The sequence below is a fragment of the Suillus plorans genome (assembly GCF_016647745.1).
Source record: "Suillus plorans strain S12 chromosome Unknown HD556scaffold_19, whole genome shotgun sequence".
NCBI classification, from domain to species: domain Eukaryota; kingdom Fungi; phylum Basidiomycota; class Agaricomycetes; order Boletales; family Suillaceae; genus Suillus; species Suillus plorans.
Window position 1 is genome coordinate 91016 of NW_024537403.1, and position 24706 is coordinate 115721.

At 48.2% G+C, this 24706-nt stretch overlaps 4 protein-coding genes across 4 annotated transcripts; all 4 read right to left on the reverse strand.

Annotated features, from left to right (window-relative positions):
- Positions 1-416: 416 nt before the first annotated feature.
- HD556DRAFT_1526312 (uncharacterized protein) lies at positions 417-1653 on the reverse strand (the record flags this gene model as incomplete). Its single annotated transcript, XM_041309304.1, has 5 exons — positions 1601-1653; positions 1328-1551; positions 1023-1249; positions 852-970; positions 417-773 (listed from the first exon to the last, which is right to left on the reverse strand). Exons 2-5 carry the CDS (start codon positions 1531-1533, stop codon positions 417-419), a joined length of 909 nt encoding a protein of 302 aa, XP_041161784.1. The 5' UTR covers positions 1534-1551; positions 1601-1653.
- A 2128-nt stretch (positions 1654-3781) lies between these two features.
- On the reverse strand, positions 3782-7058 carry HD556DRAFT_291645 (uncharacterized protein). The gene is made up of 6 exons (XM_041310158.1): positions 6541-7058; positions 6267-6491; positions 5680-6215; positions 5414-5626; positions 4729-5361; positions 3782-4679 (listed from the first exon to the last, which is right to left on the reverse strand). Exons 1-6 carry the CDS (start codon positions 6681-6683, stop codon positions 4024-4026), a joined length of 2406 nt encoding a protein of 801 aa, XP_041161785.1. The 5' UTR covers positions 6684-7058; the 3' UTR covers positions 3782-4023.
- A 1308-nt stretch (positions 7059-8366) lies between these two features.
- On the reverse strand, positions 8367-10226 carry HD556DRAFT_1535438 (uncharacterized protein). Its single transcript, XM_041309597.1, has 12 exons — positions 10033-10226; positions 9873-9984; positions 9803-9817; positions 9697-9735; positions 9537-9637; positions 9426-9484; positions 9365-9391; positions 9243-9302; positions 9063-9193; positions 8796-9017; positions 8667-8696; positions 8367-8611 (listed from the first exon to the last, which is right to left on the reverse strand). Exons 1-12 carry the CDS (start codon positions 10050-10052, stop codon positions 8408-8410), a joined length of 1020 nt encoding a protein of 339 aa, XP_041161786.1. The 5' UTR covers positions 10053-10226; the 3' UTR covers positions 8367-8407.
- Positions 10227-16747: 6521 nt separating this feature from the next.
- Positions 16748-17373, reverse strand: HD556DRAFT_1234720 (uncharacterized protein; the record flags this gene model as incomplete). The annotated part of the gene is made up of 3 exons (XM_041297682.1): positions 16748-16851; positions 16905-17011; positions 17069-17373. Coding segments are annotated over 3 exons (516 nt in total), but the record flags the coding sequence as incomplete, so codon positions are not given.
- Positions 17374-24706: the final 7333 nt, after the last annotated feature.

Below are 24706 nucleotides of genomic sequence, written 5' to 3' on the forward strand. Positions count from 1 at the left end.
GGAGACGAGGCGCACATGGGCAACTGACGCAGGTATCAAACATAAATAGTATGTAGTGTAAGATCACTGTGAAAGTGAAGGGCTGCTGAGCGTAGCTCAGGCCTGAGTAGCTGTGAGTTTGGCTAGCAAATTATCCATATCTGATACTGATTCCTCGGTGTTGGTCACGGTAAGCTCGTCTACCTCTGTCGGCGAGTCTGGTTCTGGATGAAGCACATTCAAACAGGCTACAAGGAAACGCCACATAAGTGGATTTATGGGCAAGCACGCGGGAAGCGTTCTAAAACGCTGAAAACAGTACTGTCATGCCAGCGTCTAAGGTCGCCCGTTGATCGAAGGGGCGCAATCTTCGAGGTACAAGGAAATCCAGACGAAACAACACATAAACGACTCCAGATCATGGCGATATAGGTGTTTCACTTTGCCTTGTTGACCCTCTCCAGAAGAATGTAGAGCACGCGACTGCCCGTGGTAGAGTCTGGAACACCCAGCACTTCCCGGATGACAGATGCGGGATTCGTAAACGTGTGGTGCCAAAGGAGCTCAGGAACATGGTCTTGGACCTTTTTCAGGATCTCCGACTCGCTAGTGCGATTTACCTTTCCCAAAAATATCTTGGCCACCATCCCATCCCGGAGGTTACCGTATTTCTTCATGAGTGCCTCGCTAGTGATAGCAACCAAGTTGGTGACCCGTCCTTGGGGTCCGTAGTACGTCACTCTGTCGTCGTGGCTGCTGTGAAGCAACAGATCTACCCTTCCGAGTTCTTTATCCTAGATATTGAATTCGTTGCATCGTTTCCCCTGAACTGGAACTGGAATGAGGTCCTTGTTTCGGCCCTAATCGTGAACCTTGAAGCGTCGTAAAGCACACAACAGCACCATGAATCGTGGGAGATCTTGGATAACATTAATGCCAGAGCTTTGAACGGTGCCCTGGCGATCATAATACCAAGTCCAAATCACATCGTCTAAAAAGCGGTGGTAAGAGCGCGACCAGTCTTGACAGACGAACGAACCTACCGACGACGATAATGTTAAGGTAATTGACTCCAAGATTGGCCGCAAAAATTTCGGCAGCGTACAGACCTGTCTGGACGGTGACATCTAGATCTGCGTCCGTGTCATCGGGGTTCATCTTGGATTTTTTCGTGGCGGATTCCAAAGTGTCCGTGACCTTGCGCTTGGAGCTGGACCCGCCCGAGGAAGGCTGAGCGGCAGTGAAGCCCAAAGACAGAACTGCTGCTGGGCTGATTTATTTTGATCTTGAAATCGAGAATGAAATAACATGAAAAATCCTGATCAGCGAACTCATACCAGACACTCACTATTCGTTGAGGGCTGTCGCGACGTCAGAAGACTTTACTAACGCAGTTGAAGCCTGTCCGTTGCAAACCGGCAGAACTGCCTTGAGGCACCTTGGCAGGAGGTCTGGCTGCTTAGTCTCGAGAGTGGAAGAAGCGCGTTGTAGGAACGCTTGCAGCATGGCATCTGCATTGCACTCTTTAGCCTGCTCTATTTCGCATTGATCCATAGGCGTACTTGCTTAAGCCTTGATGGGATGTCAGGTTCTACTCAACATAAAGAGGAAATGTGCGCACTTGACGCCAAGCACCCCGATGTTCTCGCTGACGACGGAAGCCCCACAGCTGTTTGGGATGGATTCTATTTTACCAGAATCATGACCTGGTGCATTGGCGCGTGGCAGAGTAGACGATGTGCCTATCTCACCAGCAGGGGAAATGTCACTAGGTGTTCAAATGATGACTACGCTGACTGAGTGTTGTGAGCAGAGCTAGTGATGGGGGGAGAAAACTAAGAGGACAAGAAAGACGACTGCTTCCCGATATCCGGTCGAACAATGTGGTCGAACATCAATTCTGATGTGTCAGGTCTTCGGATGGCCCGTAGACTGATGCTGGTGGTTGTGGACCTACAATCCAAAATTTCGACTCCGGCGACGCGTTCCCATCAACACGCGCACGTGACCCTAACTTGGATTTCACTTCAGGCTTCAGCCGTACAAATATTGGAAATCTATCTATACCCTAGTATATACGTACTACAGTATAGGACCGGCATTTGAGCCAGCACCATCATTTGAGCCAAACGGCTACCACACACTCAACATTTGCTTATCGACACATCGGATAGCACAGATATATCCTAAATACATGCATCTGAGATACTGTCGAGTAGAAATGAAAAAAAAATTGTACATGTGTGCTACAGGTCAGAAACATGCCCTCTTTCGGTACTAATTGATGCAGCGAGAAGGAAGTATTTGATTATCGATGTCAAAAATCCCGCCAAATGAAAGATCTATATCCCTAGTACAGTTTCAGTACAATTATATATGTCCTACACACAACAACATGCTGCCACTGGGATCCCGGACGAGGGTCTCAAAATCCATTATCAAATGTGTTTATCAGGACAAGATTGCGAAACTAACCCAATTTGGACTTTTGTTTACAGGCTCGACGAACACCATCCTGCAGTCATATTCTGCATATCTCAGTCATGGTTGGTCGTCCAAAATCAGTCACCAGGAAAAAACAACTTGCTAGGCAAGAGCAAGAGATTGCCATTACTCGAGCCATCAATGAGTACCGTGCCGAGCAGAGAAAAGATCAGCCTACCAAAAGCCTCCGTGCCATCTGTCGAGAAGTCCAGGAGGAATATCGAGCAGAAACTGGGAAACCAGTGGTTGTTGACCACATGACTGTCTCGCGTCGACTTGCAGGGAATAGAAGCAGTGCCCAATACTAGGGCCTGACATGGGTAGAGGGTGCCCGGGTACCCGCCCGGGTGGAACCCGCGGGTAACGTGCGGGTCGGGTGCTACGGGTTACGGGTTAGCTTGGGTGTATTACCCGGGCGGGTACGGGCATCAACATCCAAATTTCGAGTTACCCGCGGGTGCCCGCAGGTCACCACTAGTACGCTGGTTGGAGGCTTATGCACCAACTGCTGTCGACTCAGTCATTGAGTCGTCTGCCGGCAGTGTACAACAGTGTTTCTTTTTGGTTTTAGGATCAATTGTAATACTATTTCGCAGAGAAAACGCTCAAAATATGACGTCAATAGCTCTGATGACGAGTCTTTACAGAATCTGGACTTGCTTGAATATTATCTCGTGTCTCCAGGCCTGAAATTATCAGTATCAGCGGAGTTCTGAAATATTGGGAGAATGCTCGTGCTACGAGACCCTGTCTGGCTCAAATGGCATTGGACTTCTTATCTGCTCCAGGTACGTGATCTGGATGTTTATGTTTTGATATCTTCTGACTGCAGCAGGGACTAGCATCTTCTGTAGAGGCCGAACGAGCATTGAGACGTTGTAGAGCTCAATAGCGACTAACTCTAGCGTCTTTGTAGTACTTAACTCAATGCTAGGCTATAGTTGATGGGTACCTAGTAGATATATCATGTACCCGCGGGTGACCCGCACACCCGCAGGTACAACCCGTGGGTCGACCCGTACCCATACCACTTGACCCGGGACGGGTACGGGCATAACTTTATTTCTCAATTTACCCGCGGGTAGCACCCGGGTATGACCCGGGTCGACCCATGTCAGGCCCTACCCAATACATGGCAGAGGAAAGAGCATGGTTAATCCGAGTTGGCGCTTAGATGTGCGCTATATCCATTTTAGGGCTGGCTCAAGTGGTGAAAAAAACAGATATCGAGACATTTTACTGATCATCACATTGCACACTCGTCACTCATTTGATTGCTCCATAGTGTTGCATTAGTATGGTCATTGTATAACTAAACATAACTGTCGCATCAGATTTTCGATTTATGGATGAGTGTTGACTTGAGACGGCCAACAAAATTCGCTGGCTCAAATGCCGGTCCTATACTGTATGTCAATTCCTCAGAACAAACGCACGTACTATGTTTGACGGTTTGGGGACGACAAAACTACAAAGAATGATCTATGTAACATCAGTCCATTCCATGAGTAACTGACACAGGTAGCGAAACACGGAAAACAATATGTAGTGTAACGACTACTATAAAGGTAAAGGTTTGCTGAGGTCAACCCACGCCTCGGTACCGGTGAATTTGCCTAGTAAATCATCCATATCCGATACATTTTCTTCGCCATTGATCTGCTCGGATGCTCCTTTCCTTTTCAGCTCAACAACGAGGTTATGGTACATGTCACCAGCGCGATTGGAGTGAGCTGCCTGGAGGACCCAAAAACAGTCCACAAGGAGAGCCAATAAAGACAAATCTATGGCCGATTGAGAAGTTCGGAGGTCCGCGGGTAGATAATTGCTAAAATTCGTCAGAAAGGCTAACTTCTCCTTGCCACATGCAATAGCGTCTAAAGTCGCCCACTGGTCGAGAGGGCGCGATCCCTGCGGTAGGACTCCCTCCCGATAACGAAAGACAATCCAGGCGAAAACCCACATAAACGATTCTAGATCGTGGCGATATAGGTGTTTCACTTTGCCTTGTTGACCCTCTTTGGTGAGAAGGTCGAGCGCCATGAACGGTACCGTGCCCGTACGCTCGTTTCCCTGAGGACCCACCGCATTCGCCAACGAGGATAGATCGTAGTCGTTTAAGACACCGATCAGTCTGCGGTCTTTCTTGTACCACATCAAGTTTCCAGGGCTGATATCTCGATGATAGACCCCTTCCTTCCACAAAATGATGTGGCCTGTGGGCTATGTCAACGAAGAGCCTCATAAGCTGAATCACACACGTACACAAGATACACTGACGCCAGACGTCAAAAAGGTCCCTGCCGTGGAGCGTCGTGATGGGGTAGAGCTTGCGGAACACAAGAATGTAGAGCACGCGACCTCCCGTGGTGGGTTCAGGAACACCGAGCGCTTCTCGAATGGCGGACGTGGGATTCGTGAACTTGTGGTGCCAGAGCAGCTGTGGAATATGTCCTTCGACAGTCGGGTGCCTCTTAGCGATCTCCTCAACCTTTTTCAGGATCTCCGGCTCGCTGGTGCGACTCGCCTCTCCCCAAAATATCTTGGCCACCATTCCATCCTCGAAGTTACCATATTTCTTAGTAAGCGCTTCGCTAGTGACAGGAACCACGTTGGTTGCCCGTCCTTGTAGTCCGTAGTGCGTCACTCTTTCGGGGTGGCTGGTGTGGAGCAACAGATCCACCGTTCCAAGATCTTCGTCCTTGATTTTGCATTCGTGGCATTGCTCCCCGTCAACTTGAACTGGGAGGAAGTCCTTGTTTCGGCCCCAATCGTGAACTTTGAAGCGTTGTAACGCATATAATAGCACCATGAATCGTGGGAGATCTTGGATAAAGTTGATGCCCGAGCTTTGAACGGTGCCCTGGCGATCATAATACCAAGTCCAGATCACATCGTCTAAAAAGCGGTGGTAAAAACGCAATCAGTCTGGACAGACAAACGAACCCACCGATAACGATAAAATTAATCAGATGTTCGACGGCAAGATTGACCGCAAACATTTCTGCGGCGTACAGACCGGTCTGGACGGTCACATCTGGCTCGTCCGCGTCAGGATTGGCCTTGGATTTTTTCGCGGTAGATTCCAAAGTGTCCGCGGCCTTGCGCTTGGAGCTGGACCCGCCCTTGGAAGTCTGTGCAGCGGTGAGGCCGGAAGATTGATCTGCTGCTCGGTTCATTCAGTTTGATCTTGGATACAAAAATCAAATCACTCACGCGCGATATCGGACGCAGGTTGTGTTGCTAGGGTCTGCGAAGGGCCTGGCGTAGGCACTTCAGCCTTGAAATGACCCACCGGCAGATGTTCTGGTTTAGTAGGGACGTGGTCTGTCACTATATACGAAGAGGGCGGCGACTTGACCTCTTTCGTCTTTCTCTTGAACTCGATGCAAGCCAAAACATCTTTCCAGGGAAGATTTTTTGGCTTTGCCTTTGCGTTCTTGACCATGTGATCCTTGCGCTTCTGACCGTCCTTCCGTTTGTCTTTCTGTTTGCGCTTCTTGCCGCCCTTCTCATCTTCAAATGGAGCGCATGCGCTGTTCAAAGGAAGAATGACGACATCGGGCTTCCGAATTGATTTCGCCTTCTGGTGGGTTTGATACATGGGCATGTCGTTCTGCTGGAAGATCATGTCCACGGTGGAGACAGGAGCGCGCATCCCGTCAATCTTGATCTCTTCAAGACAAACGAGCGCAATGTTCGTCGCATCAATAAAAGGGCTGTAGAAGTCGGGTTCTACTCCTGGACATGTGCTTGCAATCGTTGTAAGCGTAGAAAGGTGTAATAATCGAAAGAGCGCTTACTATTTTTTCAAGGCTGTCTCGATGCCCGAAGACGATATGCCTCCAGCGGAGACCTGTCCATTGCAAACCGGAAGAACTCCCTTCAGGCACTTTTGCAGGAGCTCGGGCTGTTTCGTCTTCGGGGCGCAAGACGCACGCTGTAGGAGGGCTTGCAGCATGGCATCTGCCTTGCATTGTTTGGCCTGCTCGATGTCTCGCTGAATCCATGGCCGGACCTCCTTAACCCTTCGTCGAACGTCAGGTGCTACTCCATAAGAGCAAGAAAGGTACGTACTTGACACCGACCAAGTTGATGTTCTCGCTGACGACGGAAGCCCCACGGCTGTTTGGGGTGGACTCTAGTTTACTACCACCTTGACTTGATGCATTGGCGCGTGGCGGAGTAGCCGATGTGCCTGTCTCGCCAGCAGGGGACATGACGCTAGGTGTTCAATGATTACGCTGACTGAGTGTTGTGAGCAGAGCTGGTGAGGGAGAGAAAACTAAGAGGATAAGGAAGACGTCTGCTTCCTGCTTGCCTTATATGCGGTCAACGAATGTGGCGCAAATGTGGTGGACCATCGATCATTGATTTGATGTGGATTGATGTGGTGGTTGTGGACCCTACAGTTTAATTCGTGACTCCGACGACGCGTTCCAACACACGCACGTGACCATGACTTATTTTTTGAATCACCAAGTTCTTGAAATCGATTTCAGTCAAGTCGAGTCGTCGACGTCCGGTTGTACCATTAATATTAGAGATCTGCATAATGTAATACTATAGTACTCTGTCAATTTGCCAGAAATCAGATGAGCTGCCGCGCGCCAGGGAGTTCATATTTTTGCATGCTGACTTTCAAAGGAACTCCACTATCTACGTGCACAAACATCTTGTTCTCGGTAATAATCAACAGAAGTTCTTCTAAGAATTTTGATTTTGGGATTGTAGAGCGGAGTCCGATGCTCGCACCATGTTCTAAACAGAAAGAAGACTATCAAATTCATGACTCAGTCGCAGTTCTCTAGTATTCTTTTGTTCTCCTATAGGAACAAAACATCGTTACCCCCGTTTAGATCCCTGTGCTACGTAGATGCATGACAATATTACTGTTAATGGACGTTGCTGTGTATCTTTGGTGATGTCGGACCATCAATATGTTTGATCCCTCGCAGGAAACCCTTCTTGTCCCATGGTCTCGCCCATATATTCCTAGTTGATCTCGTGGCCTTGAGAAAGAGCGATCCATCTAGCGCTTCCGCGCCTTCCAGTCCCACACCCTTGAGGTAGCCCTTGCGCTGTGTGCCATCAAGTGAGAGAAATCAACGCGCGTAGGTAAACAATGTTGAGGAGTGGGTTGACGATCTTATCCAAGTGGCGCTGAGGAAATCTTGAATGTTTAGTCCAGGGAAGCCAGTGTGTGAGATCTATCGTCCTGCCCGGGTGGCCAGTGAGTTTCTCGGATTGAGAAATTGTCGGGAAGTCTGATGTCAAGGCCGCCGCACGATGTCAATATATCCCGCCTACCCGCCATCAGGAGTGAGCTAACACCATGTCATTGTCCGCAGCTCCCGGTCTACGGCTGCTATGTCCTCCCTCCAGGAGGTGACAAGAACTGTGACGGCAAGCTGACAAGGATGACGAGATGATTGGCACTGTCTGCGCTTACTGGTGTATTGCAATCCAGTCTCGTCATCCCAATTCAAACGGTTGATGGCACTGAATCATCAGATCCGCTTGGGCTCAATGAAGTAGCCTGGTCAACGAGCCAAAGTCCTGCTAATGGTACTCAGTGTGGAACCCTGAAGCTGTTAGGGTGAATGAGGGTGCTGAATACGTGTACAGGCGCCAGGTCGAATACTCTGACGAGCTCCGGGAAGCAGCTATCTTTCAGTGATGACATACTAGGAGCAAACAGACTTCCTTCCACAAGCCGCTACGATCATGACATAACTATCAAGATCCCGTGCATGAACCTCAGCGTTTGGGAGAGATCTCTAGTCATGTCATGGTTCGTCAAGCCCCTGTATGGCATACATCTATTTTGCAACACCAAACAACTTCCATAAGTACCGCAACAAAACCTGGAATAAATATCAACAAATTCTAATTTCTGCGGACTACCTGGTACCCGCCCATCGCATATTGAGAATGTCCTGCGTTAAACGCTACTGTTGGTTTCCACATGGACGCGTTCCTCGAAAGCAATTGAAGTCATAGCGGTTGCTGTATCGGAGTCGGCCACGAGTTTTGCATGATATTCTCGAACGCTAAGGATGAAGCGTGGTCCCAGCACAGACAGCTGCACCATGTAGGCGATTTGAGCGAAACCAAGATAAATCTGAACACCCTGGGACATTTGATCCTATAGAAATGATGAATCATGGTGATACATAGAGGTCGGGGACAGATTGGCATACCGCTAAGAGCGTTGGAGATAATAAACTGATCTGGAAGCAAGCAATAACAACAAAGCTAGCACGTGCAAAACTTTAGCGGAACAAGAAAACCACATTCACATTATGAGCTCACCTCGCAAAGTAACTAACGTGAGTTTGCATTAACACCGTAAAACAGTCCTCCATAATACCTCCTGTTGAGTGTCTTCGCAGTTCACGGAAGTGCTTTACAGCAATACAGACCGCTAGACACAGTGCAAGGACCTCCCATATAGTGCCAAGTATCCAAGTCGTGGAAGTTAGAAATAGGGAATCTCCTGTATAGACAATGTTGCACTGATAGGTGCCGTAGAGAATGAATTCCTCTGGTACCTGTCAGTGAGTTGAATATTTCATACAGAATTAAAGCTTGCTCACTGAAACTTGCGTCATTATCATTGCGACCATCACTACGTTGGCGATTCTAATGGCCAGAAAGATGACAACGAGAAATATCAGCACCTTTCCAGATCGCTGATACATAGCATGTAACCGAACGATCATGATAACTTGCATAATGTTTCAATAAAGTCAATATCACGACAGTATAATGCTCACCGCCCAGTATTGCATCTGCAACGTTACCCGTCCAATTAAGTGTGTCGTCTAAGATAAGGCCTGACGAATCCAACGACATTACTTATCAGCTTCGGAGGATCACAAGCTCGCAACAAACTCACAACTGTGGGAGTCGTTATATTGAAGTTCTGAACCAACAAGTGGTTTGAGAATCTCACTCACCTCTGCATGGTAGTTCAGTTATTCGTACAGGAATAGAAGGCATCGGTGCGGAATACTCACTGTATGCCGTCCGTCACAAGATAGAAACAAAGTCTATGCGAGGAGACATACTCAACATGGCGATCCTGATGGTGAGAGATAGGTAATGAGCGCAACACCAACGGCTTAAACGTTGAAACATACACAGCGAATCCTATTCCAAGATACCGTGCCTAGGAATGTTCGTGTCAGCACAACTTGCTAACCACGCGTAAAAACACAAGCTACATACAACGAGATACAGAACGGTCATCATGGACCACCGTTGCCTCTGCCGCAAATCAGTTGTGGTATTTTCACACCGTTCTTTTGATGTGGGACAGTGGGAGTCCGCTCACCCAGATCAGTTCCACCTATGAAACTGTTCTCAGCGACATGGCTGCTTCTAGTATAACGGTGTCGACCTACCTCTCGTCCGAACGTGAGTCCTGGAAATTTCATAACATGAGTGATCTTTTCATGCTTGATATTGGTGGATGCATAACTATTGCCTTCGCGCTTCATATACCACCATCCATCGCTTACATTCAAGTTGCCGAAGTATTAATGATGATTTGAAAGATCATACCTGATCCATTGAAGTGTCATTGTTTGCCACTGGCAGTGCCGTAGACGAACCAGAACTTCAACAAGGCTACTCAGTGGTTGGAAGTGAGCATGCTACAATCACTGGGTCGGTGAGCGAGCTCAAGTAGTGTTGAGCGGTGAGAGGTCACTATTGCAAGTGAGTGGACTGGATTAGCCATGCTCAAATTTAGAAATATGTGACATCCTGATGTGCGCCAGAGAACTCCGGAAACCGCAAGGAAGTGTTAGACATGATCGTGGTTGGCATGTTATTTGATGTTATCTATCAGTTGCATCCACAGTTCAGTTGAATCGACTCAGCTCTGACGCTGTTGAATGTTTTTGACTTCAAGAACTGGTTCATGAGTCGATCAGGGCCCTGCTACAAATCTTCAAGACGACGTTGCTTCGACAGAGTAGCGTTACATAAGTCACATGCTCTGAGATAATATGTCACAGTAATTGTTGAAAAAATTTCAACCTTACGATACTATAATGGGTTTCAAAGTAAAGTCTAAGAGCTAGTTCGGTAACCCAAGGTAAAGTAAATTTGCCAACTTCAAGGATGATGTAAGGCCGGCACAGTAGCTTCCGGTTTGGAGACCGACATCGGAGCTTGAACTTCCTTTGATCCATGTCTAGCTATCACACACCCCAGCATACGACTCAAGATCTATGCAATCGGAACAACATCTGGGCTAGTGTCATATCGATAGTGTTATCAGCTCAAGTCCACATCCTCTCCATGGCTCAGGAGTCATCTCATACTACTACAGAGAGGGCTGTTTGGACCGACACAGAGGTTGATCAGTTTCTCCTCTACCTATCCAACAATCGGGACAAGATCGGTGATGCTGGCAACTTCAAAGATGCGACGTACAATGGCGCTGCAGAGGCTATTGCTGAGTACCTGGAGCATGGTCCAGCAAAGAGTGGGGCAATGTGTAAGACAAAATGGGCGTCAGTAAGTCATATCAATATATCATTTTATAGACTTGATAAGAGATCGTGTAGTTAAAGCAGACTTTCAACGCTATTCAGAAGTACCGCCAGCAGTCTGGTGTCCACTGGGACAATATTAGAGGGGCAAATGTCGAGGGCGAGGCTTCAACCTCAGTATGGAATGAATATGTTTCCAAGAAGGTACGTCAAGTTCGCTAATGCTATTTCATGCGTCTCACTGTTTGATAATAGGGAAATTCAGTCATGCGCCCTTTTCGTGCATCGGGATGGAGACACTACGAGCAAATGGACGGCATAATACCACGAGGCAGTGGCGCCCGAGGGCGCACAGGGTACCAACCCAATATAGCTCTCCCCCCTCCCTTAAGCTCAAGCTCCAGTCCTAGCGTACCCGCAGGTGAACACAATACCATGATTGGTCCCGTTATTGCCACGTCTAGTGCTGGTGTTGCTGGTCCTAGCACCGCCCCTGCAGCAGCTGCCCTCACTTCTACACCTGCTTCTCCATCCTTCATGCCTCCTCCTACTTCTCCGTCCTTCATGCCTCCTCCTGCTTCTCCATCCTTCATGCCTCCTCCTGCTTCTCCGTCCTTCATGCCTCCTCCTGGCAAACGTTCTCACACTGACATGGAGCTGACCGCCTCATCTGCATCTACCTCAGTTTCTCAAATGCAAATGCCGCCTCCCTCCGAGTCGAGCTCTATCAAAAGAGCGAAGACAGTATCAGGCCGCGCATCAGGCCGTGGATCAGGAGGCCATGCACAGACTCCGTTGGACACCAAGATATCGAAGGCCACCACAGCTGTAGCCGTGATGGGATTCCAGAGCTCTGTCAATCGCTTGACAGATGTAATTGCTGAGCGCATGGTCTATCCTGAGGATCGGGTAATGGACCAGCGCTCGAGGGCCATGCAGATGTTGCAGGTTGAGGATGCAGAGCTGCCGTTCACAGAGCGGCTTATAATACAACAGGTTTTTTCTATGGACCCTGCAGCTACTGACATATACACACAGACCGCTGACAAGGAGATGCGCCGTGCTTTTATTCTTTCCACAGCCCAGCAGTTGGGACTTCAACTTCCTGCGCCTGGTAGTTAGTATACTCATGTAAAATGCGCTATTGACACAACATATGATGATAATGCAGTAGTTGAAGCATGGTAATGCAAACATCTTGTGCTTTGATGGCGGCGGATACATGAGAGTCGTGCTACAGTGCTACGTATCATTGTCAGAATCTTCAAAGGAGTCATCTAGCAGGCCCCGCTGCTGCAAAACGGTCTGATAATCTTCCCACATGGAGCGCGCAATACGATTGCGCACTTCCTTCATGCCTCCCGCTCCATCAAACACCTCCTCATCATTGGGGATCCCTTGGTGCTCCGGGTTGTCGTAATCGAAGTGTTCGTCGTCGTCGTCCGGGAGCACGTTGTCGTCAGGGTTGTGAGTTGATATGAAATTGTGAATCGCGCATAGCGCGGCAGGTATACGTGCCTGGATGGTCATAGGATATTCAGGTGAGAGCAAAAGAATACGAAAACGGCGTTTTAACACGCCAAAGATCCGCTCAATCACATTTCGAGCGGATGAGTGTTGCAGATTGAAGAGCTCTTCTTTGGTTGTTGGTCTGCAAACATAGAATAGTTATTAAAAAACCTAAAATATAAAATAAATAAAACATACCTAAGATTAGCGCGTCCCCATTCAGCCAAATGATAACGGACACTGCGGTAGGGGACTAAGAGCTCGTCACACAAAGGGAATCCCGCATCCGCTAAGAAATATTTGCCGGGAGGGACATACAAACTGCCTGAACGAGCCTCGTCATAGAGGTGTGCGTCTGTGGCGGATCCCTCCCAGCCAGTGAGAGCGTATGAGAACTTGAGGTTGAAGGTGCAGGCGAATAGACAGTTTTGAGAAACAAAACCTTTGCGATTACGATATGAGGGGCGGTCAGATGATGAGGGGCGAGCATGGATGTGGCTGCCGTCGATCGCACCAATAGCGTCCTTGAAGTAAGGCCAGAATTTTGGGTTGTTACGGATGTTGCTGGAGACATCATCGGTGTCATTGGGAGAACGTACGTAGGTTGTGTAGAACGGGGGGGACGCAAAGATAAACAAGATCTTCCGGAAATACCTGGAATTATTTGTGAGCTCATCATAAATAACATTAAAAACAAACTTACTTTGAGATGGTGTCGTTTGACCGTTGAAAACGCTCCCCGATATGACGGATTGTTAGCCCTGTAACGCACGTATATAAAAAGATGGCAAGTTGCTCTTCGAGCGAAACGTGGCGTGAGCTAGCATAACCCAAAACACGAAGTTCGGCTATGAGCATGTGAAAGACATCTGCATGCATGCCAAGTTCGCATCGCATACGATCCGGGTGACCAATGATGAGTTCCATGACCCATTCTTCACCTGAGAGGGCCGATGTGTGGTATGCCTCAGGTACAGAGTCCTGAAGCAATGAGTGCGTAGCAGTCAGAAGGACACTGACGAGTAGTGCAATGTGACGTAGGATTCGCATATGATTCTGCTGACGGCCTGCAGCTGGCGGCTGAACAGCCTGGGCTTGAGCGAGTTGTTGGAGCAAGGGGTCAATGGTATCCATAATCTATCGATATCTATCCCTAAAGCAATGAGCGCAATGGATAACAAGTCCTACTAATATTGATATCATAAGGTTAAAACTCAGCTATCGGCACCTACTGTGCCGGCCTTACATCATCCTTGAAGTTGGCAAATTTACTTTACCTTGGGTTACCGAACTAGCTCTAACAAGGTCAAAGTAAGGTATACTTGTTCAAACTTTGCGAACGCTGCGGCAATATTCGAGCTCCGCATGAAATATTCATGTCAGTGATCAATCTGATTATAGAATGTTTCGAATAGATAATCGATAAGCCTATAGCTTGATCCTTCAAAGCTTCACCCTTCGTCCTTCGTCCTTCATCCTGATGCACATTTCAGAACGTAAATGGGTACTTCAGGCTCTCCGAGAAACCAACCAGAGCATGCAGCTTGCTCGATACCTTGAACTAATAGATATGTTAATGGACGATGACTCATCAAGTGAGATCACCAGCGAGTCTGAATCTGACGACGAGGCGGAATTAGAGTCCAGCTCTGACTCTGGCTCTGAGTCTGATATATCATCGAACATCAGCATGGAATCCATTTCCTCCATAAGTTCTACCAACTCTTTTGATACTTGATGTCCCTCGACTCCATCTGGGATGAAATTGTGCCGTCCTCCAATTCCACAGATGCCTCCGGGCCTGTATTCAGTAGCCGAGTCTTTATCGAGTTCAGTGACACAATACAAGCACTTGAAGATGAAGTTGAAAAAGCACGTACTCTCATTTCTCGGCCCAAAGCCACACATGCACCGCAGCTCCATCTACTCGATGAGTGGAGATTGGAAAATCCTCGGAGGTTTCATCGCAAACTCCGAGTCGACCCCGACGTTTTCATTGAACTCGTCAATAAAATCATCCACCATCCAGTTTTCTACAATAATTCTAACAACACACAATTACCTGTTCCTGTTCAGCTGGCGATTTTTTTGAATGGTGCCGGCCACTATGGAAATGCGGCAACAGCTGAGGATATGGGTGACTGGGCAGGTGTTTCGGTCAGGACGGTGTATAACTGCTACCGGCGTGTTATGGTGGCAATCCTGCAGCACCATGACAATGTTATTCACTTCGACCCGCTGGAGGCTAAGGATCAAATTGAGATAGATTGTGCGAAGGACTGGGTAGAAGAGTGTACATGCCCGGAATGGCGTGGCGGATTTCTGTGTGTTGACGGCACACCCTTCAATGTTTACCAGAAGCCCGGATGGCACAGAGAAGGTTTCTTTGACCGAAAATCGAATTACTCACTGTCAGCACAGGTAAGTGATCAAGAAACAAAATTGAAAATTCAATACTAACCTTACATTAGATTGTGATCATGCCTCACAACCTTCGTATCGTTGACTATGTGATAGGGGTCCCAGGAAGTCTCCATGACACCAATGCATTCTCAAGAACACGAATTGCACGACATCCTGAAAGTTTTTTGGGAGCGGATGAGTGGATCTGGGCTGACTCGGCTTACGCATCACGTACGTGGTGTGTGGTCCCTTTTAAATGCCCTGCAGCTGGTGGTCTGAGGCCCGATCAAAAAAAATTTAATACACACCTGTCGAAAGTAAGTCATTGAGTGCACAGAGACCTGCATATATGCTCATACCTAAAATGAAGGTACATGTTCATTTGGAACATTGCTATGGTTCCCTCAAAGGACGCTTCCAATCACTTCGTGAGCTTAGGTTTCAAATACAGTCACAAAAAGACCTCAACTATGTGAACATGTGGACACGTTGTTGCCTTATTCTTCACAACCTCATTATCGAGATCGAGGAGGAGCTAGGAAAGAAAAGTACCAATCCACACTTTTGCAAGGAGTCACAAAGGCAAGGAAATAGAGACGTAGATGAGGAAGAAGGTGGTGGTGATGAGGGGTTTATCGGAACAGATGGACAAATTTTTCAGAACACATTGATGGGTCGCTTGCTTCATAGCAGAGTTTAGATGCTGTGCACATTGAGAACAAGTCTGAAAGATAACATGTAGTCATAGTATAGCATTGCAAGTACTGAATATAATCAGTGAGAATAGTGAGCATTGAAGATGAAAACAGACACAGGTACAGACATGAACAAGCACAAGATCAATTGGCGTCATCATCAGTAGTACCGTCCATACCAAAACACTCCATAGCCAAGCGACGATACCTGGCCTCTTCGAGTCTGATCTCCAACTCCAGTTGCCTTGTCTTGTCCTCAGACATGGCACGTTCATGACTATGAGTAGCAATGAATCTGCGTGCATCATGTTCACGCTCGGCATGAGCTTCACGGGCCTTTAACTCCTTCGAAAACTTAGCATAGTCGAACTTCATCCGCTTGCTCGAGGCTTTGGAATCCAACTTATCCTGCATGTGGAGTAGGAGTGAGTCAGAGGCATCAGCTAGCTTCTTTGTAACCTCTGCTCCTAAATCATGTGGCCGCTTGTGAGATTCTGATGCTGAACGAGTATTAGACCCAGATGCTGGTGAATGGTGAGAGGTGGCTGGACTTCGACCACGTAGGCCACTGCAACTAGCTTTACGAGAGTGCATAGTCAATGACTTCATCACATCCTCAATCCCCTCTGAGTCACCACCAGAAGACTCTGGTTGACACTCCATGTCAGTGAAGAAGTTGTCCTCGTTAGCATGTGGAGGTGGAGAGTCTGGTGACACTGCGTGTGAAGGAACCTGAGTAGTATGTCTTGGTGGTGAGTCCAGTGAGATATCCGGAGGCCGATTGGTGTTAGTTGGTCGAGCCACAGCAGGATATGAAGGTGAATGGCTGTAGTGATCAAGGTGAAGATTTAAGGGGGGCAATGGTGATGTTGTCAAACTCGGTGAATCTAATGACGATAAATCAGTGACTGAGATTTGAGGTGATGGGATGCAAGAAGAGGTACAATGCTGCAAAAACGAGGGCTTGTTCGAATGGCTGAGGTCACCATAGAGGTCATCGTCACTTTCAATTGGTGGACACAAAGCTCCAGCAAGTGTTTCCCCCCCACCAAGTGGTTGTTCGAGAATTTCTCCTGGCTCTAGATCTTCATTGTCAAGATCCATCTCACCACTACCCTTATCTTCATCGTGTAGAGCTCCAGTAAAAAATTCGAGTGCCTTGCTGGCAAAATCTTGACCAGGGTCTGCTGTCGAAAATGCTGTATTATAGGATGGATTCATCCTCCACCATCCATGGAGGTCAGACCACCATGGAAATTGCAGAAGAAGCTGAGCTAGTGCCAGATCTCAGAACTTCGTTAACAAACAGTGAAAAAAATGCACGTACCGACAAGATTTTTAGTACAAGGGTCTGCATCCAGCTCCTCGACAGACTTGACTCCAGCCCCTGTTTGGCCAAGACCTTTGTTGACAGCATTGTACTTTTTTCGAAGCCTAAAAAATCTAGTCAATCACGCCACTAGATCCAGAACCAAATGATAGTAGACATACGAGATGAACTGACTTTCAACAGGTTTGATGAAGCTAAGTGGGTGCTCCTCATATAATGCACGAATGGTTGGATCTTCATCGTTGGTAAAAATCGCAGCAGCCAGCTGCTGGATATGGTTTTTCTTCTGGGTGGACATCTGCTGTCGTGGTCGACCCTCTTCCTTTGCATCTTTGGCCGAGTCAGAGAACAGCTTGATCCGAGCTTCATCATTGGCCTTGCACCACTCAATAAGGCGAGAGGTGCGTGCTGAGTACCGTTTCTCCCAGTAGATTGCTGGGATCTTCGTATTTGGTGTTACTTTCATGTTGGAGGGTTGGGGGGACTGCGAGGAAGCTGGAGCTGATCCACGGCTGGCACGACCTTGAGCTCTAGTATTACTGACTTCCCGTCCACGGTTGTTTGTGCCTCGTGCAGACATAGAGGTTGATTATAGTGGTAGACAGTGGCGGCGACGATGGCAGTGCAGCAGTGCGGCGTGCCGTTGGAGTTTTATTTGTTTTGCGTGTTTGGCTGCATCATGCATGTTTCGGCTAGTAGCCGAAACATGCAGCCAACACTTTGAAACCCATTTATGTAATACCTGTTAAGGGCCAACTTGGCACATGTCAATTATAATTGGATACAATTTGCCACACTCGAAGGACTTTTCACTGGGAAATTTTATCTGTTGCATCATGCTTGGCATGCGCAATTTGGTGCGTGACATCTATTCTTGTCCATTCACTAAGAGACGGTGTAGGGATTCATTTCTGGCTGGGCTTGTAGAGACTGTTTTTACCTTACCTTATGTTGGCACTTTTGTAGCTTACATAAGCAAGTTACCTTTTCACCAGTTACCAGTATGAGTCTGAGTCTTGAGCAGTTTTTATGACATTTCCTCTCCTCTGAGCCTTGAGCCTGGTCCAGAAACCCTTTAGGGTCGAATAGCAGCTAGGTTCTGCAAGACCCAACATTGTTCAGACTCACTCTCTGAATTGTTGTACCTTCAACGGTACAAACACACAGTTTACTGCTGGTTTCTCTCCATTCGACCAGGCTTCATGTATATTATGTTATTAGTGTATGTCACTTTGTATTTGCCTGACGTTTGCCACATTGACATGATAACAGCCTATCATAGCCTATGCTGTGAATACGTACCTTACCCTGATACACAGGCCTCGACACATACCTGCAGGTCCTTCGGTTTCGTTATATCACCAGCCAATCATGGGGGTTGGATGGTTGCTTTCAGCCATATATCTCTGAAAACATTGCACCGGCATGAACAGGTAGGATGTCAGCTGGCCCAACTCTATGTGAAGGTTCACCTCGTTGCCCTTGGAACCGACCATATTGTCATCTGCCTCCTATCATATAGCATCAACACCAGTGCCGTCATGTCATAAGTCTAAATCCCATGATCTATCTTTTGTGACTTGGAGACTTAGTTCATGTAGGTTTTGCGCCATCTTAGTGGTCATCATAACAAGCGGACGTCAGAAATACTCCACCTCCAAAACTAACTTCCAGTTTTTCAGTCTCACAATAATCTTGTGTTCGTCGGTCTTGTTCAACTCAAGACCAAATGTCTTTCTGATTCGGTCATCGTCCCTGACTCCTAGCTGACACTCTGAGCAGCTATGCGATATTGTTTTTGGTATCGTGTGCATTGTGATTTTATCCTTTATGTATCAGCTGAATTCACCAGGTTAAATACTCGCTGAAGACCTGAAACAATGTTCCTGCCTCTGAAGCCACGTGCCTTTATTCATACCTAGCTTTCGACATTGAAAACACTACACCAAAAGGCATCACACCCGGTGAAGGGTACAACAATTCAGATGGTGAGTCTGAACAATGTTGGGTCTTGCAGAACCTAGCTGCTATTTGACCCTAAAGGGTTTCTAGACCAGGCTCAAGGCTCAGAGAAGAGGAAATATGATAGAAACTTGCTGATCTCTCAGACTCATAGTAATACTGGTGAAAAGGTAACTTCATTATGTAAGCTAAGGTGCAAACATAACTATAGGTAAAACAGTCTCTACAAGCCCAGCCAGAAATGAATCCCTACACCGGTTCATACTGCTACCATTTCTTATTTATGATTGTCTGGGGCTCAAGTTGTATGTTTTACCACTGATTGAGGTCCAGAAGAGTATTGTGGTGGGTGTTTATAGCAATACTGGAATGGACAGTTCAGTCCACGAGGGTGAATGCTGAGTCTGCACTGACAGGCCAGTAATTTTTGGCCAATATACTATGCACTCAGTTCATTGTTTACCACTAGTGATCTTTTGATGTTGATTATTAGTGTAGGGTGACACTATGTATATTAGGCCTATGCTGATCAAATAATCGAGCATCTGTTTGCGGTCGACAGGACTTCCAGCTGTGTACTAGTTGTCGTGATACGGGCGTGCTACTACTGCATTAATGTGGCTTGGAGTGCCAAACTGGATGTTTGGAGTAAAGCTTTGCTTCAGGAGAATACTTACCCTGGATGAAATCTTATGCCTAATCCATCATCGTGATGTCCATGATCATGAACACGGAGCCAGCAGCCATGTTGATGTCATATCAACTGGACTGGCCAGGTGATGTACGATACAATGGGATGAGAGTAGCCTGTTGGAGTCTGAAGCCGAGACGTCTGAATCAAGGGGAAGATCAGAGTCGAGAGAGGCCAAACGATCCGAGCGATAAGGGGAGATAGGTCCGAGCGCACACCAAATAGGATGAAGACGAGCAACATGTGACGTCGGCTCACGTCCTAAAATCTTTTCAATGTTTATCAATCATATATTCCTGTAACCACACCACTTACCTTATAAGCACAAAGTGCAGCGCCCAAAACATCTCAGTCGTTTTGAACGAACTGAGATGTGAGTATCTTTGTCATACCAGCCGTTAACGTTGAACTAACGGCTCATAGTTACCTTTGTGTTCTAGGTACATAGATCAATATGAGTCGTTTTGAATGAACTGAGATTTACCTTTGTGTTCTAGTGATTCGCTCCTCGTCATGCATACTCTCACGCTCGTATAACACCTTTAGGTTATGAGCCCTGTCTCCATCATGGAATCTACGCTCCCCGGTACAAACTCCAGCCTGTTCAATATCCCGAAGCTCACAGAAGACGGCTCAAATTGGATTACTTACAAAGAACGAACACTAATGGCTATTGGAGCCCAAGGTCTGATGCGATATACTGATGGACGAGTCTGCGAGCCTATTCCCTTCGTCGTTGATCCAAAAACCAAGGCCGTTAAGAAGCCTGACGGCTCAACGCCATCGCAGACTGAAATAGATGAGCTCGATCAGAAGATCGACGAGTACCACCAGAAGAACTCACTGGTGAAGCAGCAGATATTCAGCACAATCACCAATCAGCTGCTACTGCACGTCCAAAAGCTTGGGGAGGCATCCAATATCTGGGATGAGATATGTCAGATTCACGAGGGCAAAAGTGAACTCGTGCAGATTGACTTACGGCGTCGCCTGCAGGAAACAAGGTGCGATGAAGGAGGGGACGTGAAGACCCACTTCGCGAAGCTCTTGAGGCTACGTGAATTGTTGGCTGGTATGGACACGGCTATCGTCGACATCGACTTCCATGCAATCATCCTGGGTTCACTCACAGAATCCTATTGACCTCTTCTATCGTCTATCAGCGTGGCAGCCAAAATCACCAAGAATCCACTCACCTCCTACAAGCTAATCAGTATCATCACCGAAGAGTACGAACATCGCCTACTCACCGAGCGATGCCCCACCAAGAAAGGAGCATCCGGAAGCGCCCTCTCAGCAAGGGAGGCTAAAGGAAAAGGTAGAGCGTCAGCCAGGACCACCAAACCGAATCCAGATGTTACCTGTTTCAACTGTGACCAGAAAGGCCACTACAAAACAGATTGCTGGCGTCCGGGTGGTGGGAAGGAGGGACAAGGTCCCAACCAACAGAAGAGGAGAGGTGAGAAGGCACTGAAGCAGGCAGCCAACTCAGCCACCCAGCCTGAGGCGCAGGACAACCAATACACTTTTGTAACATCAGACTTGGCAAATGTAGCGGGGCAGTTGGACGTACTGGTGGAGAAGAGAGGAGCCATCATAGACTCGGGCGCGACCTCCCATTTTTGCCCAGACCGGGCCAAGTTCACAAATTTCGTGACTATTCCACCCCAGGACGTCCACACTGCAGATGGTTCAATGCTGAGTGCCATAGGGCGAGGAGACGTTTGAATAGAGCTGCCGATGGGTCAGAAACACACGAGCGTGACGTTGAAAAATGTGTTATATGCACCTAAAATGGTGTTCACCCTCATATCCACTAACCGGATCACAGCTGCTGGCCTTGCAGTCCTCTTTGAGGGACGCATGTGCCGAATTCTCTCTCAAGGCCCGAAACAACGTGTCATCGCCGAAATCCCGCAGCTGGAAGGACTCTACAGTGTCATTGCGAAGCGTCAGGCACATCATGCCAATGTAGCAACACAGAAACTCACCATGGAGAGCTTGCATCGTATCCTGGGACACACATCTCAAGCAACAGCTATGGGCACTGTCAAGAAGAGCCTTGTTACTGGTATCAAGCTGGACCTTGCATCCAAGCCTGAGTTTTGCAATGTCTGCATGAAGGCGAAGTCAACGCAGAAACCCTACCCAGATGAGTCCAGTACGCGTGCACTTACCTATGGAGACTTAGTGCATACCGACCTGTGGGGACCTGCGCAGATGACCAGTCTAAATGGGAGCCTCTACTACATCAGCTTCACCGACGACTACAGCAGGCAGACAAAGGTTCAGTTCTTGAAACTGAAGAGCGAAGCACTTACCGCCTTCAAGGCTTATGAAGCGTGGCTGGCACGTCAGACGCTGGCCATCACACTTCGTAAAGTCCGTTCGGACAGAGGAGGAGAATATCTTAGCGCTGAATTTGACCTGTACCTCCGTCAGCAAGGCATTGAACATCAGTTGACAGTCCACGACTCACCGCAGCAGAATGGCGTAGCCGAACGTCTGAACTGGACGTTGGTGGAGCACACGAGGGCGATGTTGATAGGACGGGACCTACCAAAGTATCTGTGGGCAGAAGGCATCAACTACACAGCATGGCTAAAGAACCACTTACCTTCAAGGTCCATCCCCGGCACCACATCCTACGAGCTGGTGTGAAAGTGCAAGCCAGATTTGTCGCGCGCCCATGAGTTTGGGGTGAAGGTCTTTGTGCACGTGCTGGAGGGAGGGAAGTTAGAGCCGAGAGCGGTGGAGGCCGTATTTGTGGGTGTAGATGCTGAAAGCAAGGGTTATAGAGTGTACTGGCCCGGGAAACACCGTGTCTCGGTGGAGAGGAATCTCACCTTTGCGCCGGCGGAGATCCTGGTAAGGGTGGATGTGCTGGACGAGGGGGAGCATGCCGCGATCAATGAATATAATAGCAGCAACAGTAATAATCACTCACCTCATAGCACCCAGCCCATCCCCATCACCACGCAACAGCAACCTCAACCATCTACCGCCCAGCAACCTCAGCCATCTACTCCTCCAAGGGCAACAAGGGCCAGACCTCCTCCAGGCTACTATGCAAGCCTGAATGAAGGCAGCAATGTAGTGGCCATAGCGATAGAAGATCTGTTGGACGCGTCAGAAGTGGACCTATTGGATGAAGAAACTCACCTTCAACATGCCTTGGCAGTCGCCCAACCAGAACCTTCCTTGCAGCAAGCCTTGAACGGACCGGATGGAGTTGAGTGGCAAGAAGCTGTTGATTACGAGATCAGCCAACTCGAGAAGTTGGGCATGTGGGAAGTAGTAGACTTACCTCGTGGAGCTAACCTCATCCCTTGCCATTTCGTTTTGGCAACGAAGCGTGGACCCGACGGAGAGAAACTCAAACTGCGGGCACGACTCATGGCGAATGGCCAGAAGCAGCAGTATGGGGTCGACTACTTCGACACGTTCGCGCCAACAGCCAACATGAGCACCATACGCACTGTCCTGACAATGGCGGCTCAGAGAGACTGGGAGATCCACCAAGTCGACATACCTCTATGCAAGCATCCAGGAGGAAATTTACATGCACATGCTGCATGGATACCTCACAGAGAGTCAGCACAGAAAAGTATTGAGGTTGAGAAGGAGCTTACCGGGGTTGAAGCAGGCTGGCTTCAAGTGGGCAGAAGAGTTAGCAGGGGTTTTTGCGAAGATAGGTTTCAGCCAGTCCAAGGTGGACCAGGCAGTCTACTACAAGCACGCCCTGGACGAGCACACCGTCATCACCATCTCTGTGGACGACATGGCCGTTACAGCCAACAGGACCTCCCACATCACTCACTTTAAGTTGCGACTCCACGAATTCTTCAAAATAACAGATCTAGGGGAGCTAAATTGGCTGTTAGGACTGAAGGTAACCAGAGACCGGGTTGCACGTACCATAACGCTCTCCCAGAAGGCCTACGTCGACACAATTGTCGAGTGTTTCTACATGGCTGATGCTAAGGGTGCGCAAATGCCAATGGAACCAACACTCACCTTGTCCGTTGAGCAGGGACCAGTCACAGTCACTGAAATCCATGATATGCGGGACGTGCCCTATCAGCGGGCCATCGGGTCGCTGATGTACGCAGCTACCAGCACGTGTCCAGACATAGCCTTCCCAGTCACCATACTCTCACAGTTCATGTGTAACCCAGGCAGGCCCCATTGGGAGGCCACCAAGAGAGCACTCCGATACCTAAAAGGTACTGGGGACTTCGAGCTGATGTTGGGATCAACGGATGGAGGCCTGGAGGCTTTCGTAGATGCCGATTGGGCATCCCAGCCCCACAGGTACTCCATGTCCGGGTATGTGGTCCTCCTGAATGGTGGTCCGGTGGCGTGGAGCGCGCGCAAGCAGCCGCTGATCTCGTTGTCGACAGCAGAAACCGAATACATAGCCCTGACCAGCGTCATCCGAGAGCTATTATACCTCCAGTTACTGATAGGGGAGCTGTACGAGCCTGTCCCGCACCCCATACCCGTGTTCTGTGACAACCAAGCTGCAATAGCGTTAGCATCGAACGGCAAGTTCCAATCACGCACCAAACACATTGACCTCAGGTACCACTTCATCTGCTCCCACATCAGAAATGGCATCTTCAAGCTATTCTACTGCCCCTCCGAAGAAAACGTCGCTGATGCCTTCACAAAGGCATTGCCTCGCCCACACTTACAGAAGCTACGAACGATGATGAGTCTGGCTTGCGCTCGAGGGGGAGTGTTGGAGTCTGAGGCCGAGACGTCCGAGTCAAGGGGAAGATCAGAGTCGAGAGAGGCCAAACGATCCGAGCGATAAGGGGAGATAGGTCCAAGCGCACACCAAATAGGACAAAGACGAGCGATGTGTGACGTCGGCTCGCGTCCTAAAATCTTTTCAATGTTTATCAATCATATATTCCTGTAACCATGCCACTTACCTTATAAGCACAAAGTGCAGCGCCCAAAACATCTCAGTCATTTCGAATGAACTGAGATGTGAGTATCTTTGTCGTACCAGCCGTTAACGTTGAACTAACGGCTCATAGTTACCTTTGTGTTCTAGGTACATAGATCAATATGAGTCGTTTTGAATGAACTGAGATTTACCTTTGTGTTCTAGTGATTCACTCCTCGTCGTGCATAC